This window comes from Corvus moneduloides, chromosome 24 (genome assembly GCF_009650955.1).
Source record: "Corvus moneduloides isolate bCorMon1 chromosome 24, bCorMon1.pri, whole genome shotgun sequence".
Taxonomy (NCBI): Eukaryota; Metazoa; Chordata; class Aves; order Passeriformes; family Corvidae; genus Corvus; species Corvus moneduloides.
The window spans coordinates 5,664,116-5,682,428 of record NC_045499.1 but is presented as its reverse complement, the minus strand read 5'-3'; the positions used below and the strand labels follow the sequence as shown (position 1 = coordinate 5,682,428).

Below are 18,313 nucleotides of genomic sequence, written 5' to 3'. Positions count from 1 at the left end.
AGACAGTTCTGTAAAAAAAAAACAAACCCTGCAGCTATTGAGGGAAATGCCAATTTTTGGTCCAAATCATCACACTTCCCTTCCACCCCCCCAAATTACAGCTGCTGACCCCGTCACAGCTACTTCTGCAATCTTTCACACCCAGAAGGGCTGGACCACTCCAGAGAGTTCACCAGGATTAAAAACTGCCAAGCATCCCTCAGGAAGATGGACCATACAAATGAGATTTCCACACAGCATTTAAAGCAAAAAATCACAATCAGATCAAACACACTCTCAGATGTTCAACCCAGAGAGGAAAAAGGGACTTATCCGAAATTTATCAGCCATTTTGGGGAGGTTTAAAGGAAAGTTTTAGACATTTCAGTAGCCCGAGTGTGATGGCAGCTGGGAGGTTGCCTGAAGTTGTTCTTATCAGGAATCTTCCCTTAGCAAAGACAAACTCAGCTCAGCAACCACGCAGCCACCTCTGGGCTCTGCTTGCTCCTGCTGTAAGTTACCTCATCCATTTGTCATATTTTTAGCACTTTTTGGGCTGGGCTGCAAGATCTGCAAGAGATGCATTTTAACCTTTGCTAGTGACTCCTCAAGGACAGAAGTGGTTTATGAGCCCTCGCTGAGTAAAAAAATGTCAGTATTAAATTTCTGCAGCTCAAACCATGGAGCTATTTACTGAAGCTTTATACAAACTAATTAAATATAAGGCTCTCGTGGGATACGAGGAGAAAGAAAAGGAGAATTAAGAGATAAATCACTGGCTTTTCTTTCCTCAGCAAGTGTACACTCCAATTTAATATATTAAACCAAAAAACAGCCCGGCAGTCCTTGCTCAGGCACACAGCGGCAGCATCCCAATCTCACATGGCACGCACTGCACAGCACAAATTAATTATCTCTGCCTTCCCACAACTTGCACAAAGGAATTGGGAGAGACAATCCAGACAAGGGGATGAGCTTGAGATATCAAAGGCTCCATATGGAGCCCACGGAACCTCACTTTGCAGCTTCACAGGGCTCCCAGTCCCTGTGGGCACACGGCCCGGGGAGGTATCAAAGCAGCGCTTCCCTCCCCGGCCGAACCCGGGCCGTCCTGGCAGGAGAATTCCCACTGCTTGACACGGAGCCATGCTGGAGTTTCCTCAGAAAGAGGCACTCCAAGGAGTCCCACGGGAAGAGCCCAGTAACTGTGGGACCCTCTCCAGGAGCAGAGAGGACAAACCATGGAACCAATGGAGAAAGACTCAAGGTCAGTGCAGGTGTTGGGGAAAATCAACGTGTGTGGGCACCTCTGGGGGTCAATTCCCTTCTAGAGAAGAGCAGGTTTGTAGCTGAACCTCCAGATGCTGGAGGCCGTGGGATCACTGGGCAAATCCAGGTCACCCAGCACATCCTCTGGTGGTCAGTCACAGGGTCAGACCAAGAACTCAAAGCTTTATCCAGCCTGGTTCCAGCCACGTCCACAGATGCACAGCCTGACCTCAGCCACGGTGGACAGGTCACCAGGAAGGAACCTCTCGTTCCCTCCACGCCCCCTGACCGCTGCACAGCAACTTTGGTTCAAAGTCTTCAACTCCAGAAACTCATTTCATTCAAGTGTTGATCTCCCCACACATACAAACCACAGGAAGAGCCAATTCCAAGCCAAAAGAGGCAGAGATGTGGCTGCTGGGAGACAACAAACACCTAAAGCTCGTGGTTAAGGAGAAGAAAAAGTTTCATTCATCCACGCCCCATCCCTGGAAGTGCCCAAGGCCAGGCTGGACAGGGCTTGGAGCAACCTGGGATAGTGAAAGGTGTCCCTGCCCATGAGCTGAGCTTTAAGGTCCCTCCCAACCCAAACCATTCCATGATCCTTTGCCCTGCTACCCCTTTTTCAATAAAAAACACCAAGCTCATTCAGCAACAGAAAATCAAAAATTTTGCATAGCGATGATCTATTAATCAAGCCATTCTTTAAATGGTTTCTGATTAACCACTTAAGGCTATTAAATTTTTAAACAAAGCTCCATCATTCCATTAGCAATCATTTAAAGTGCTTAAGGAGGTGTTTGTGGATTAAGGGTTTTAAACGAAGCCTCTAAACACAGCTCCCAGCACAGAGCCAGGACAGAGGGAAGCAAAAAAAACGCCCTAAGTTTCTAAATGCCAGCAAAAAATATCCGAGTTTTCTCATCAGAGAAGCAGATGCCACCTCACAATTCGTGCAGCACTCCAACACGTGATTCACCTCACCCCCACAAGCACTGCTCCACTTCCCAACACCGGGAAAAGATATCAAACAGCCTCCACCAGAGCTAACAGCATTTCCACGCCATTCCCACAATCAAGGGCAGAATTTGACCAGGACACCAGAATCTTCCTGGAAGGACCTTGGTATGTTTGGTGACGAGGCAGCATCACCACAGCTGTGCATTTCAGTGGATTTAGCCCATCTCATCTTGCCACTGCGATGGAGAGACCAGCACATCCCTGGAATTACAGGTGAGACATTCCCTAAGGAATCACAGCACTATCCAGCTCGGAACCGAGGTATCTGTGGGATGTAAAGCAAGGTTTGTGGTGTTTTAAAAGGAGTAAAGTCTCCCCCCAAAGTTGGTACCTAAAGGCAGGGCAAGAACGATCCCCATTGTCAAAGCAGCTCCCGAAAAGTCGATGCCAGGTGGCAAAGGAAAGCTCCCCCTCTGAAATAAAGGAGAGGATGTGGGACAGGGTGGTTACAGGACTGTCCTGTGCATTTCTGAGCTGCCTGGTCCCTCTACACCTCCCTCCCAAGGAGGACAAGAGATGGATCAGCACCTCCTTCCCCACTCCTGCGGTCCCTGCGCTGGGAGAGGGACGAGCATCCCGAGGTGAACTCCTCGCTGCCCTCACCACTAATTCAGGAAGGAAACCCCCTTCTCCCAGCTCCTCCTGATCCCTTCACACACTTCCGGCCTCCTTAACTTCCCATATCTAAGAGAGCAACATTTTATAAGGCCAAAAAGCCAAAAAAACCATAAACCCATGTGCCACTACTGCGATCCACTTTTGGGAGCACATTTCCAGGTGAATTGACAGCCCTTTGCACAAGCACCTCCAGAGATGAGCTGAGTTCTGGCAGCTACAAGGAAGGCTCCTTCCCATTTTCCTGGTCTCTTGCCTGAAAAGGAAGGGAAAGGTTTCTAATTCATGCGAGAGCTGAGAGGTGAGAGGATGCGCTTTGCTAATTCTAAAGCCTCGCTTCCGTATTATTCCCAAATATTGTGACTGCAAGCTCGGATCTATCACGCTCATTTTGATGGGGTAAATAATGAAAGAACCTACAAGCCTCTAATTTTACACTGACTGCAATTCCCAGTTCCAAAGACAGCTCGAAAACAGGAATAGAAACTAAACCAGTAAAAGAGAAACACGCTCTTCTCCATTTCTAACTTTAAGAACCTCAAAATTAAAAAAAAAATAATCAAGATAAACTCTTACACAGCTTCATATTTGCTCAAATAAGCATTTTTCAACATAAATACCCAAACTGCTTCTAGGTCCAGGGCACTGGGGTCAGTGTAGGACATGCCTTGTAGGACAACATGTTCTAATGATTTGCAACCAACAAGCAGCCCCCCCCTTCCCCAGCAGGAAAAATAACCGAGCACCTAATTGCAAAACAATATCTTAATTGTCAATTTTAATCTAGGTTTCCTACTCAGATTTAAATCTGGCTTTCTTTTTTTCAAATTGCATTGATTTAACTCAATCAACCCTGCCCGAAGGCCATCTTTCCTGCCTGCTCTGAGCATACCAAGCAAGTTTTAACCAATTAGATAAATCACTGAATCTCGTAACTTCCTAGCAGCGACGTATCACGCCATGCACAAGCCCTAATTATTCTTTTAAATGCATATGATCCCGAAAACTTCGCAAAAATAAGCAGCTCAGGGGGGCATTTCACCATCTTTTATTTTTTTTAACCTAGGGCACATGATGGCCTGAAACCCAGCCAGCTGAATTCTGCAGAGGACTTGCATGGTCATTGCAAAAGGTGCTGTTTAAACCCATTGATTATTCCCTGGGATGATGGGAATAACGCTGCTGCACGAGTTTTATTCATTGCTAAGTGTGTGCATTTCTGTATGTGTGTACACCCACACCCACACCGCAGCCTCGAGGTGTTACACTCCAGCACGGCAAGGAAAAGCAGGCAGGGAATATTATGGACTCACCCCGAGCGAAATCCCGAATAATGGAAGTTTCTAGCACAAACAGCTTCCCAGGGACCCTCGAGCACAGTCCCCCATCAGCAGCAGTGGAAATATGCTCCTCTGACACTGCACAGATTGTTCAAAGATTCCCATGACAGGCAGAGGATTAAAAAGCAATTCCCTGCCTCTCGTATTTCACATGCAAAGCCGCCTTTCAGAACGGCAGGCAGGAAAATATGGATCTCCCCGAACTCAAAAACGTGTGTATTCCCTAAAAAGCCCCCGCTGTGGTACCTTAAAAAGGGCAACACCAAAGCAGGAACTACCCCATGGGGACAAGACACGGCGCTGCAAACCCGACCCAGCTTTGTATTACGAAAAAAGCCCTGCAAATTCCAGGCAATCTGCAAATGATTTCCCTCTTCCCCACCCAAACATCCACTGCAAACTCCTACAATTGCGAGCCAGGCTTGCGATAGCCAAAGGGGTAGAAATAAAACCATTCCTTACCTTTAACTTGAGTGTCATATTCGGCTATGATCTCCTTATCCTTTTTGAATTTTGCTGGCGACGTCATGTTTTCTTTTCCAAAAAGCTGAATAACCTCGAAAGAGATCCACCAGAACACGAGCTATAAAGGCAATTTTCGCTCCTCTCAGCACGATGCCTTGGCTTTCTGCTCGTCCTTCCCTCCCCCCCGCAAAAAGGGAAAAAAATAAAAAAATCAGTCCATGGAGAGAGGGTGTGAGAGGGAGCACAGCAGCAGGAAAATGCAGATGTTGAGATCAGCGGATGGAAGAGGCAGCAGTTTTGTCTCCCTGCACCAAATCCTTGAGCAGCAGCATCAGCCTAGCGAGATCCTGCAGCCCCCAAAGGCTCTTCCTGATCCTTAATAGCACAGCCGGGGAGTGGAAGTCCTTCCGCACATGTTTTATGCGGGTTTGGTTTGCCCTTTTTTTTTTTTCCCCCCTCTTCTCTTTTTTTTTTTTTTTTAATTTCTTTCTTTTAATGGGCTCAGAGATGATGCAAATCAAATCCCAAACGAGAGCAGCAGCAGAGGAGAAGCAGCCGTTTGCTTTGGTTTGCTTGCCTGCAAATACAAGAAATAATAACAATAATAAATATATATTTAGAAAATTACAGCTCGCAGCCCAAATCTGTGATGGGAAGCAAAGCTGCCCTGACACCCTGACATTGCAAATCGTCCTTTGAGCAGCGGCAGCGTGAGGTTCCAACCGCAGCCCGGCCAGGTGACCGAGGGAACACGCCTACAACGGGGGACCCGGGCGATGGTCTGGGCACAGCCGCTCCTTTGGGATGCGGCTCCCGGGGACAATTTGGGGTGCAGGTCCCGGGGAACCGGGGGGAATTCAGGGAGCGAGTCCCGGGGGGTGATTTGGGGTGCGGCTCCCGGGGGAACGGGGGATGGTTTGGGAAGCAGGGGGCTCCTCTGGGATGCGGCTCCCGGGAGAGTTCGGGTTAACTTGGGGTGCGGGTCCCGGCGGAGAATTTCGGGAGCGGGTCCCGGGGGGGGTGCGGAGGCTGTTCGGAGAGCGGCTCCCAGGGGAACGGGGCTCCTTTGGGAAACGGGAGCTCCTTGGGGAGCGGCTCCCGGGGATGTGGGGGCTCCTCGGGCTGCGGGGCTCCCCCGGGACGCGGCTCCCGCAGCATCCCCCGCTGACCGCGGGCTCGGCCCCACCGGCGGCCGCCCTGCAGCCCCGGGCACACGGGGCGCGCCCCCGCCGGGCGGCTCCGCCCGCAGCTTCTCCCTCTTCGGGGTTTTTTTGGGGGTGATTTAGGGTTTCTTCCAGGGCCCGCTGCGCTGTGCGGGGCGGGACACAACTTTTCCGCCGTCTTTTCTTTTCAATTGGTATTTTTTCCCCCTTTTTTTGGGAGTGGGGAAGGAGGGAGGGCGCGCTGCTGCAGCCCCCCGCGGAAGATGCGCGTAGGGGAGGAAGAAATAAATAAACACGGCACCCACCGGATCCGCATCCCGCCCGGGAAGAACAATGCGAGCGGCGGGGAGAGGAAGCGTGGGGGGGTCCCGGGGGGGGGCCGGGGCTGGGGGGACGCGGCTCGGGGTGCCGGGGAGGCGGCGGGGCCGGCGGCGGAGGGCTGCTCGCGGCCCGCCGGGGGGGTGGCACGGGAGGGCCGGGGGTCGGGCGGGCGGCCGGGGCGATTACCTGGGCGCTGCGGAGCCGCCTCCCGCAGCCGGGCGTCCTCCGGCCGCTGGCGCCCGCCGCCCGGTCCCCCGCACCGGCCCGCCACCGCCCCGCCCCGCCCAGCGCCTCGGCCAATGGGCGCGGCGCGCTAGGCATGAGCGACGGGCATCACAACCAATCAGACATTGCCGTCCCCAAGATGAGCCCGCCCCCTCTTCCCGCCGCTTGGCGCCCGTGGCACCGCCCCGCCGGCCGAGAGCGGCGCAGGGGCGGGGCGAGGGTGTGAGTGACAGCCGGTGTGACCAGTAGAAGCGAGGCGGGGTGCGCCTTCTCACCAATAGCCAGGCGGGAGGGGTGGAGCCACCGGGTTTTTCAATGGTGGTGGGCGTGGCCTGCGGCGCCCAATGGGAGGGCGCGGTCGGGAATTCAAACTGACAGGTGGGAGCGTGGCCGTTGGCGCCGGAGCGGAACGGGACCGGCACCGGATCGGGACCGGGATCGGGATCGGGACGGGACCGGGACAGGATCAGGGTCCCACCCGCCATGTCCTCCAGCGGCTGCACCTTCGAGGACCGGTGCGTGAGCGTGCTGTGCTGCCGGTTCTGCCGGCAGGTGCTGAGCTCGCGGGGCATGCAGGCGGTGCTGCTGGCGGACACCGACACCGACCTCTACTCCACCGACATCCCGCCCTCGGGGTAAGCACCGGGAAGGGGGGAAAGGGTGTGTCGCACCGGGGGTCGGGGTACTGTCAGCGCCGGGGGGCACGGCCGAGCGGGGTGACGCGGCTGGAGGGTTCTCAGCATCACTCCAAACCCCGCTGTCACCGGGAAAGCAGCCCCACAAAACACAAGGGTTCACCCCATCCCTACATCTCCAGCCCAGGGGAAGCCACGGCGGGATGGCAAAGAGCGAGGCTGTCCCGTGCAGGGCAAATCCAAACTCCAATTTCATCCATCCGTAGGGATGGCACCGGCTCAGCGGCCACGGGAAGCTCCTCCCGCTCCTTTGCGAAGCGAAGATTAGAATTTGAAATAAAGACCCGCAAACAGAACAAACCTGATCTGTCACTGCTGCCAGGACTCTCCCCCAAGTCGGCTCTCTGCTGCTTTCCCATAGCGAGATTTGAATAGTAAGGAAATCAGATTGTGAAATGACATGGTAATCAGAAAGTATGGGTTGGAGAGGAGATAAGGAATCAAAGGTTTGGTTTTAAACATCACAGCCTCTAAGGTATTGTTCTGTTTCTGAGCTGGGATTTGGCAGGAGCTGGGGCGATGTCTGTAATCGGGGATCTGACTGACAGTGCCACGCTGAGCCTGAGAGCCTCTGAGTACCAAGGGAAGCTCTGCTCTTTTGGGCTATTTTAAGAGGATTTTTGATACTCGTGCAATGTCACGTGGGTCTCTTTTTAAAGTTTCCGTATGAGTACGGCTGATAGTCAAAAGGAAAATGGCACCGTGTGGCCTCGGGAAGTTTAAACCACACAGGACCAATGGCAGCATCACTTTGTAGTGACTTCAGACCGGTGTTATTGTAACACTGCAGTTGTAATCGCAGCAGCTCTAAACTTCTGTGAATTTCCTTCCTCCAGAACTGTTGATTTCATCGGAAGCTGCTACTTCACTGAAATCTGCAAATGCAAGCTGAAGAACATCGCCTGTCTGAAGTGGTGAGGACACAAGTGGTGACACCGCCGTGTGCCAGCCCTGTTTCTCCTCCTCGCCCTCACCTCCCGCAGCGCAGGAGTTACAGGACGAGCGAACAGATTGCGTTCTCTGCTGCAGATTTAATGCTGCTGTGGAGAAACTCAGCCCACCGCTCCTGGGCAAGGCTGCCAGGGTATTTCTGTGCGAGTCCCCAGCGGAAATGTGACAACCTTGTCAGGAGGCTGAGTCTCTGGGAAAGCTTGTGTGCCACCTGCCTGATTAAATGTCTGCCTCAACACTCAGAGAGCTCTGTGAATAAGGCCCCAGCAAGCAGCAGTTACTCATATTCTAATTAATAGAACATCCTCTTGGCAGATCGAGTTGTTGGGAGCAGATGGAACATGCTGTCGCTAAAGTTCTTGGAGTTCTTTTATCCTCCTTATTAATGCCTGATATTTAAGGGTGAAAACAACAACTCTCAAATAGCTCACAGTTATCTGAGAGAATTCTTTCAGCTCCGTAATCACGATTTTTACCTTCCTCAGATTTGAACAATGGCAGGTTGTGATAGGGACACAATATTTTGGTTTTTAGACAGAAGCAGAGAAACAGAAGTATCTCATCGGAACACATGGAAAAATGGTTGTTATGGTTTTGATCTAGGAGAGTTGATAAGGCTTCAATAATCTGGCCCAGAGCAGCTGTGGCTGCCCCATCCCTGAAGTGTCCACGGCCAGGTTGGAGCAGCCTGAGACAGTGGAAGGTGTCCCTGCCCATGGCAGGGGTGGGATTGGATGGGCTTTAAGGTCCCTTCCAACCCAAACCATTCCATAATTCTCAGTCCCATTACTCCTGCTGCTGGTACCCTCCCGTGCACGGTGCTTGTGTACAGGGGGATTTTGGGTGTGATGAACTTCTTTGCTGGTTGGAATCACTGGCCTTCTGAAGGAAAATAAATAAAGAAATCCACCAGCATTTGTTGGTATGTAAACTAATCTGGGTTACACAATTCAGGTTACTAAACGCTTTATGTGCCAAAGATCTAAAACTCAGATATTCCGTAACTCCTGACAGCTGTCCCCTAAATATTTAAGATGCTTGTTTAACCCTGTTCCCTTAACCCTATCAAAACCAGTGCATTACATAATGGTCTGGCACTGGGGCTATTTAATCAGAGCCGGAAAAAGCCACCAACACCCAGCTTTTCCCCAGGCTCATTATTCCCCTTGCCTTTCCAGTGGGAACGTTGTTGGCTACCACGTGATTTGTCCCTGCAAGCCCTGCCTGCTGTCCTGCAACAACGGCCACTTCTGGATGTTCCACAGCCAGGCAGTGTTTGGCATCAACAGGCTCGACCCTTCTGGTGAGGGACAAGTTTGTTTCCTTCCCTTTCCCTTCCCTGAAGCCCTGATTCCCGATCCTAACGAGGCATCCCGATATAGCCCAAGCATATGGAGGGAGGCTGGCATATGGAGGCACGAGGAAGTGCTGCTGATCTAGAAAACCACTCGGGGGGAGGCAGTTGTAAAAGAGAATTTCGGCGTAAATTGACCTTACCCTCTCCCCTCTGTGGACAGGAGTCAGGATTTTCTGCAGCAAGACCACCACCAGTATAAACACGGGTTTATTTATAGTGCTGGGGGTGGCTTCACTGGGCTGTCAGGCAGCTGTCCAGGGGCATCTCTTTTTTTGGGTGAGTCACGTTGTCACTTTGACCCTCCCTAAGTGAGTCCTCCTTAGCTGGACTTGCATCCTGGTGGGATGGATGCCAAATGTCTGGCAGGGCTGCAGCCCTCAGGAATGCACAGCTCCCTGATAAATCCCCAGGGCAACTCCCTGCCCAAACCTTGCAGTGTCACCTGTGCCTCGGGTCGATGCTGCTCACAAATAAATCAGTCAGGAGGGGCTTATCAATAGCTGCCTGAATTGGTTATCTAAATACTTCTGTGGGCAGGGATTTATCCTCTGAACAGGGCTGAAAAAAATAAGCAACAACACTCCCAAGATCACTTTGAAGGAAGACAGAAAATAGATTTATTCATCATGAACGTGACTTCCCGGGTTTTGCAAGGATTATTTTCTCTCACAATAAACAGTTGTGCAACTTAAATATAAGGTCACAATCCAAAAATACCTTTCCCCCCCCCCTCTTTTGTCTCCTCCCCACCAGGTGTGGATGTATTGCTCTGGGGCAACTTGCCAGATCTGGAGGAAAGCACAGAAGAAGACACGTCCTGCACCTCTGAGGAGGAGTACATCAGATAAACGTTACCTGCAGGATCGTCCCTCCACTTGTGGCCTGGCTGTTTGGTTTGGGTTTATTTAATTTCACCTGGTGGCCCATCGGATCTTAAACAACAGAAAAAACCAGGAAATCTGGAAAACAATCCCTAAAAATCTTCTCTTTCGCTGTAGCCTTCCTTGGACTCCTGAATCTGCCTGGTGTGTATCCCCTGAGCAGAGATGCACCTTGGAAATGCAAACACAAAGTGCATTTGCTGAGCTCTATTTTGCTTTTCATTCTTAAGCCTCAACAGCTGATAATCCTTCCTTTCTTCTTCCCTAAAGCACTTTTCACAGAGCAAAACCTCTCAGCTGCTTTCAGTTCAAAAAAATCTTCAGGAATGATCTGCCAGGTCGGGGGAGTTCTGAAAGAGCTCAGCTCGTGTGGTTCAAAGTGGCTCCAAGTTTTGCTGCTCTGGCTCTGTGATCTCCTGCTCTCTGCAGCTTCTTTGCACCTGAGGCATCCCAGGATGCTCCCAAATGTGCACTGGGAAGCCTCTTAGAGCCTTCCCGTCTTTATTTTTCGATACTTTCAGGATTCTGTCTCCACAGAGATCAAGTTCATCTTTTTTCTCCCTGATAAAACCTAAATTCTGCAGTTTCTTAGTAGAACTTCAAGGCTACGCTGGAGTTTTCCTTCAGGGCAGCAATAACACCCATACACTTTAATATATTTTTTTTTCCCCTCTCCGAAACACAACTCAGTCACGAAATTGGATCTTTTTAGAGAAAGCAAAAAAAAAAAAAAGAAATCAGGTAAAATATTTGGTGTTCATGCCTAACTTGCATCCTGAGGTGCACAGACAATCTGCTTCCTGTAGGTAATGAATTCAAAGCTCATTTTCTGAGTTGCTAACAAACCATGATATTTAACTTCTGAACTAAGTACTGTCCCCTTCAGCTTCTCACCTAAGGGCCACCAACAAAAAACTCAAAGTAAAATCACGTAAGAGAACAGAGGACACTTCAATAAACCTCCCTGCAGCCTCTTGTGATACTTGAAAGGGGTGTGATGAAGACAGATCTGAATTGTCTCAGTATTTTCACTGCTCGTTATCTATTTCTTAATTAATGGTACTACCTCTTCTGCATTAAGTGTTTATTGGTGTATATTTGTATGTGTGTGTCTTGTTTTGAATTCCTGTGTTGTGTCTGCCCAGGAAATAAAAGCTTTGGACTCCAGAGTCTTCAGGGCTGTCATAAATATGGACGATATCAGATAATCACAACAATGAAATGGCATCTTGGATTAAAGGAGTGGAATAATTAGGCTTTTAGTATTATGAATTTATTTTGGACAACCCAAAAATAAAATCACTTTAGGCTGACAAACCTGACAGCTCCTCTGTCTTAGTTAACTCTTCTATAAAACTCAATATCCCAATTTTTTCCAGCTTTCTGTGATCACTACAGCATCAAGCTGGCAAGGTGACACCTCAAATTTTTTTTCCCCGCAGAATTCATGAGCTAAAAATACATCTGATTGGTTTTGCATAAGCAACACAATAGTTCAAACGTGGTTGTGCCTGTTGCCAGCCCAGCACTTGCCATTTATAACCTTCACCATCCTGAGTCAGCAGGGGCAGAGCTCCTCTCCCACAGGGAAGCAGAGGATGAATTCCTCCCCTTCAAGTCCATAATTCTGTTTTTGCTCCCTATCTGTACACACAGAACTGGAAGTTCTACCATCGACTCGCTCAAACAGGCCTGTGCAATTAAAACACTTCACCTCATCAGCTGGAAATTAAGAATGAGCCAACTTTTAAGGGAGTTCAGTCCTTTTTTGTTGACAATAAAGAAGCTGTAGGTATTATATACAAAGTATGCAAACATCCCCTATTGCCCCAGCTGTCATGAATGTCACCAAAGTGATCAATCATGTCCAGGGCTGCTCCTTTCTATCTGAAATTAAAAAAAGAACTGACTGAGCACTTTGTGTTAAAGCCACAGCAGCTCATTCACAGAGCCCCGAAGTCTGGGGTTAAGTTTCCAAGGATCACCACGGTTATAGACAGATTTAACCCCAAATTGGCACAAAACCAGATCAATATTTCTGGAAACACTCCCAGGTCCTTCACCCCACCCAAAGCTGTGTTTGAAATAAACAGCTCAGGTCTCTGCTTTGTTTTCTCTCTGTGTTTTGACATACAAGGTGTCGGTGCTGTGGCACAGCCCTGGAACCTGCTGTGGATCACTTGGAGGGGGTGGGTGCCAGGCCTGTGGTATAAAAACACACCTGGGCAGATAATGGAGATACGCAGGATGGATGCATCAGCAGGATTCAACGACAGATCCGTGGTCAGGCTGATCCGGGAGGAGCTGTTGCACCTTTTGGCGAGGATTTCCCAGGGAAATTGGATGTGATCTTTGCTGTGCAGCCCCTGAAGTCACAAGGCTGAAAAACAAGAACCGCATCCTCAGGCCTTTCCTCCTGCTCATCACCAAGGCGAGCAATTAAAGCATCTCTAATCAGATGGGGGGTTGTTTAGTAGGGACTGAGCACCAGGCAAAAGGTCCCAGAGTTCAGACTCCAAGTCAGGGCTTCTGCAAGACTCCAGAGTTCTCCTGGCACCGAGAGTTCTGCTGGAGCCCATCCCTCTGTGCCCATGGGCTGCATCTCCTTGGCCACCCCAGACCTGAGCCCAGCAGTTTTTAACATCTTGTGCAACACAGACTTGTAGGTTCAGGGTCACAGACTTGTTTGGTTGAAAACATTTGGAAGTGGAATTCCAAAAGGCACTGAGGATAAATAACTTCAATTTGGTTTTCGAGTCACAGGGAGCCGTGCCATCACTCTGTTACTGATGGCCAACCATTTTCTTCCCCGCAGCGCACAAAATCAGCTGGAGGGGTCGGAGAAAGTCACAACAAGACGGTGACAGATTGATACCTCTCCATATTAAACAAGACTTACTGGGAGAAAAAGCCCATTTAAATCTTCTTCCTTATTCCAGCACAGCCTAAAGCCTCATCATTACCTCACATTTATGTGCCACCCTTCATCCCAAAGTGCTTTACAGTGACAAACAGTTCGGAATTCTTCTGCCCTTGAGCTGCAGCCAAGTGCAGGCTGCAGAGCAGCTGCCAAGCGGGCAGAGTGCGGCCAGGCCCGTGGTGAGGCAGCACCGGGATGAGGTTCAGGGTGTGATCTCTATCAGCACGAACTGATACGGTGATTACCCTGGGAGGCTCAGCTTGAAGGACACCCTCTTCTCCCACAGGCTGGAATGCAGCTCAGCCGCTTCCAGCAGGTGACAGACGGGTCCCCATTCCCGGGACAGAACCTGCAGTCCCAGGCTTTGAATCTGAGGAAGAGCCCAACAATGAGAGACAGAAATCACTGAGCTATCTTTACATTTCTGCTCCTCTCTCTGGCACGCCAGGCTTTGGAGAGTGAAGTAAAATGCTCATTTATTCTAAAGCGCCCCATTCCTTTGCCATGAGAGGTCGTTGGTGCGTGTTTGGTTACGTTTGCAGCCTGTGTGGTTTCTGGAAGCGTACCCCAAGGAGCAGCCCGTGTGCCGAGTAAACAACCTTTGTGCGCTGTTTTTTGGCTTCAGGGAGCGTCCCCAGCGCAGGGAGCGCAGCGCAGCCCCCGTTGCGCAAGGAGCTGCGAGCGCGGGGGCTCGGGGGCTGCTGTGGAAGCAAGGCAGCCAAAGGGGGCAAGGAAAGGCACCGGGGACTGCCAGAGATCAGAGGTGAAGCCTCACGAGGAGACTCCTGAGCTGCAAGAGACAATGGAGCCGTGCCTGTTCCTGCAGCTGTGGATCCCTTCTCGCTGTTCCAACGGGGATTTCTGGGAGTAGCTGGCTCTTCCAGCACGCAGACAGCCACGGAGTCGCACAAAGGTTGGGAAGGGACCTTAAAGATCACCTCAAACTGAAACCATCTCGTACCCAAATGAAGGATCCTTCGGGATCTCCACTGCACTCTTGGCTCTTCCTCTTGCTCTAGCACACACAAAGGACGCAGCCTCTAGCAAAATACCCATTAAAAACCTACCAAAAACCCCCAGATTATTCCAAACCTGTGCAGATACAGCATTTATAGAGCTGAGACATGATTTCAATTCATGCAGGATACAGGAACAGCCAGAGAGCGAAGCTGCCTTGAGCATCTCTGCTGGAATTAACTCCAAGCTGTTGATGCACCACCCAAAATTCCCGCTCCTCAACAGAGGAAATATCAACAACGCTGTTCTCCCAACATTTCCCAGCAGTCTTTAGCCAGAGGGACATTCTGGCTGCTCTGCTGTCTGCAGTGTCTCTTGTCACCTCGCCTGTGTGACAGCAGCTCGGCCCAGTGAGCTGCACTATTGATTTCTCATTAGAAAGCAGGAATCCCATTTTGGACAGCAACAAGGAGGGGGGAAAAAACCCCAAACCCAACAGGGAACAAAGCTCATCAAATAGAAGCCAACCCAAATCTCTGGTGCCTCACTTCTGATGTCACCTGAACGCTGCCAGCTCGGTGTCTCCGGGTGATGCCACACAGGGGAAATCAGCACCAGGGCACTCTGCAGCACTGCCATCTGCACGGCAGCGTGGGGAGAGCGTTGTGCAGGCTCTCAGAAAGCCAGGCTGAGGAAAGAAGTCTTGATCTCTTGCATTTCTCTGCCTGCACTCCTTTCCTGGAGGGAAGTACTAATTAAAACTAAGCCAGCATCGCTGCTCCATGAGTGCAGCCACACCGGGATCCTTCCCTGCTGTGCCGTGGCAGAAGCTGATTAGTTCATCCCTCTCCAGCATATGGCCTGCTTTGGAAGGGGAAATTTCCACTGACACAGGAGATAACACCAGAAATACAGGTGTTCTGGGGCTCTCACCCTAATTTCCCCAAAGGAAAGCTGGTCCCGTGTCTGCTGTGCACGTCCAACAGCTCCTGACACAAAGGAAAGTTAAAAAGAGTTACATTTAAAAGAAATTCACCTGATTTTGCCTCATCATCTGTCTTGCTCTCAGAGCCAACACCACGCTCCAGCAACAGACTGGCCAGACAGCAAAAGGGTTTTAGGACCAAACCACAAGGGGACAAAGCTCCCACCCCTTTTGCCTGCACCTTTTGGGGTGTCACCAGAGCTGTCCTCTCACCACCAATTTATTTGTCTCCATTTTAAAAAGCACAGATTTGATTCTGAGGCTAGCAAAGCTTCGACGGGAGCGAATCTGCTCTGTGATTCCTGCTGTGCTTGCAGAATGCACCCAGAAAGCTCCTTCAGCAAGGCTGGCAAGGGAAGAGCGAGGAGCTTGTGTGCCACAAGCTGCCTCGGATGTGAGCAGTGCCAGCCCTCCTTGGCCCACATTAAAAACACAGCAATGGCAGCTCCAGATCCAAAACCACTTGGAGACAGCATAGATGGGATCTGTTCCCAACCAGGGCTGAGGATGCACCTTCGAACCTCATTTGTTCAATCAAAACTGCGTGTCCAGCTACTCTGCCAAACACAAGATCCAGGCCCTTCTCAATTATTAAATTTTTAAACCTCTTTAGAGCTTTTAGCAATTCATTGATTCTCTTGCAGGTGGACACAGAGCAGTGGATGGTTTTGGACCCCCACAATACCAAAGCTGCAATAATTTTTCCTCCCAGGGCGCTTCCTAAAGCCAACAGAGAATTATTTGGTTAAAAATGCAGATGGAATGGCACAGTCACAGCTGAGGGGAGGTTGTGAAAGCTCCTGCAGATTCAGTCTAACATCCACTCAGATTTGATGAGAGCCTAAAATGTTGGGACAAAATTAAGCAATCGGCTCTTGTGCAAAGCCCACCACAAGACTTTCCACAATGTTGCTCCATTTGTTCTTGGACCCCTGGTTGGATGCAAATTTTACTCTGTAAAGTGGATTTTACCCTGCTTCAAATTTTACCCAGAGTCCAAATTGCTTTCTTTGTAGCTGAGAATTTAAAATTCAGATGAACACTTTTTTTTCATCTCTCCTGCTACCAGAAGGCAGCATTCCTAAGTGGCAGGAAGTCTTTATTCAGCAGAATTTGTCCAATTTTTTAATTCCAGTCCTTATGGGAAATCAAAATTTTAAAACTGCTTAAAAGCACCTGGTACTGGCCTTGATAAGAAACCTTTTTACTTCATTAACTGGATCAAATTCTAATTTGCTACAAACATGCCTGTGATGCATGAACTGGAATCGCTGCTTTCTGCGCCCCTCTGATGGCACAAAACCCTTCTCAGCAAACTGAGCTGCAAGTCAGCCACAAAAATCACAGGACTTTGTAACCAGCAGCTTTTGGAGAGCGCCAGGTGCTCTGGTCACACCTCCTGCAGCACCAGAGCCTCCTCCTGCCCCTGCCAGGGGCTCAGACTGGGCACTGCTGGCTTTGGCATTAATCACAGCGTTCACTGCGCTGGCAGCGAGGCAGCAGCACCTTCCCCTCCCAGGGCAGTCACATCCCATCACACTCCAGCGGGCAGCACGGGTGAAGCCCAGCCTGATGTTCCCCAAAGCCCAGGGGGAAGCAGGGCAGCGATCCCTGTGCTCTGTCCCCAAGGATCAGGGTGATTTCTGGGCTCTGTGCTCCCAGCAGGAGCAAAGCCTGCGCTGTCTGGGTGTGTGCTGCACACAAGGGCTGAGGAGACACAGTAATTGTGGTCTGAGCATTTCTCTGCTGCAGAAAGAACTGGTTCCCTCTCTGTCGCTCACCTCTGCCCCACAAAACCCGCCCAGCCCAAGTGACTCCCTGAAAACGAGCTTGGACTGCAAACTCGGGAGGAGAGACATCAGCCGAGTGTGTCGTGGCTGAAAATGAGCTTTGAAGAGCAAAACTCCACACCAAGGCGAGGTTGTCAAGAGGGGTTGTGGACTCTCCATCCCTGGAAGTGTCCCAGGCCAGGTGGGAGCAGCCCGGGACAGTGGAAGATGTCCCTGCCCATGGCAGGGGTGGGACGAGCTGATCTTTAAGGTCTTTTCCAATCCAAACCATCCTGGGATTCTCCAGCCTCTGCAGGACACCTGGGCTTCCCCCTCTCCCACGCAGGAGGAGGGTGAAGCTCCCAAAAAGGGGCTGGGGGCACAGCAAACCCCCACCTGTGCACATTCCATGGTGATCCTGGATCTTCCAGCCCCGAGAGCTGCCACCAGGCCACGGAATCTGGGACACCGGCATCGTGCTCAACAAATCTGCATCGGGAGTGGTGACAGGAAACCCAGCTGGGTTTATAACTTCAGCCAATTGTAAGGACAGAAAGGTTTCCCACCAGAACACAGAGTGTTTAATTCTCTGATAGCAGAGTGAAATAAAGATAGCAGGGGAAAGCAGGAGGAGAGAAAGGGACACTGATATTTTAAGGCGTTCACCTTTAGGTTATAAGCAGCTTATCTCAGGCTGCTCCATATGTGGTCTCCTTGGGAACGGAGTCAGACAATAAATCAGATGTGCCAGCATTTATCAGAATTTCCAACCAGCCAAAAACATCATCAGCTCCCCTCCGAATGCCAAATGGGCTCTGCAGGATGCAGGGCCAAGCCTGGAGTCGCTCCCGAGGCACGCAGAGGGGTCAGACACACCAGATTAAACTCCAAATGAGAAACACCGCTGTAAAGGTCCAAATAATGCTCCTATTGCTGCTCCTCGTTGCTCTGTCCTCCTGCGGCCATGGGCTCTGTCAGAACCTTCAGGAAAAGGCAAAAAAAAAGCAAAATGAAGCTGGCATCTTTTGGGCACGGTTACTGCACACATCAGGGCAACATCTGCATATCGTGCCCAGTCAGCCACAAAAATAAAGCAACTCACTCTCCTCATGGTCTGGGGCATGGAAGAGATTATTCTTGTCTTAGTCTGAACAGGGAGGGGGGGAAAAAAGCAATATATGGATGGAGTGGTGGTAGGAACAAAAACAGCTTGAGGAAAGTCAGCAAGATCAGTGCATGAATATTCTCAAAGTGCAGAAATCCTGCCAGACACAGGGGAAAAAATCCAGACATTTCACATGTCAGGAATAAAACCATCCCCACCAAATCTCATTTTTTAAACTGGTGAAAATTTCCCAACCGGTTCCGAAATGTTTCGCTGCTTGTGTGTGACCAGAAGAA

At 50.4% G+C, this 18,313-nt stretch overlaps 2 protein-coding genes across 5 annotated transcripts in view; one reads left to right on the top strand and one right to left on the bottom strand.

Moving 5' to 3' along the window:
* The window catches only part of SRGAP2 (SLIT-ROBO Rho GTPase activating protein 2), a 97,377-nt gene extending 90,947 nt beyond the window's left edge, over positions 1–6,430 (bottom strand). For 3 of the 4 annotated variants that reach the window (XM_032132732.1, XM_032132734.1, XM_032132736.1), the window contains exons 1-2: positions 6,359–6,430; positions 4,686–5,265 (exon numbers count right to left, since the gene is read on the bottom strand). In XM_032132732.1, the coding sequence (XP_031988623.1) occupies positions 4,686–4,752 (67 nt within the window). In that variant the 5' untranslated portion in view covers positions 4,753–5,265; positions 6,359–6,430. Of the gene's footprint in view, positions 1–4,196; positions 4,254–4,685; positions 5,266–6,358 lie in introns of those variants that run through there. The other variant, XM_032132735.1, reaches the window with a different exon arrangement.
* A 303-nt stretch (positions 6,431–6,733) lies between these two features.
* Positions 6,734–11,203, top strand: FAM72A (family with sequence similarity 72 member A). Its single transcript, XM_032133396.1, has 4 exons — positions 6,734–7,032; positions 7,929–8,006; positions 9,222–9,346; positions 10,154–11,203. The coding sequence occupies exons 1-4, from the start codon at positions 6,881–6,883 to the stop codon at positions 10,246–10,248; spliced, it is 450 nt and encodes a 149-aa protein (XP_031989287.1). The 5' UTR covers positions 6,734–6,880; the 3' UTR covers positions 10,249–11,203.
* The last annotated feature ends 7,110 nt before the right edge of the window (positions 11,204–18,313 follow it).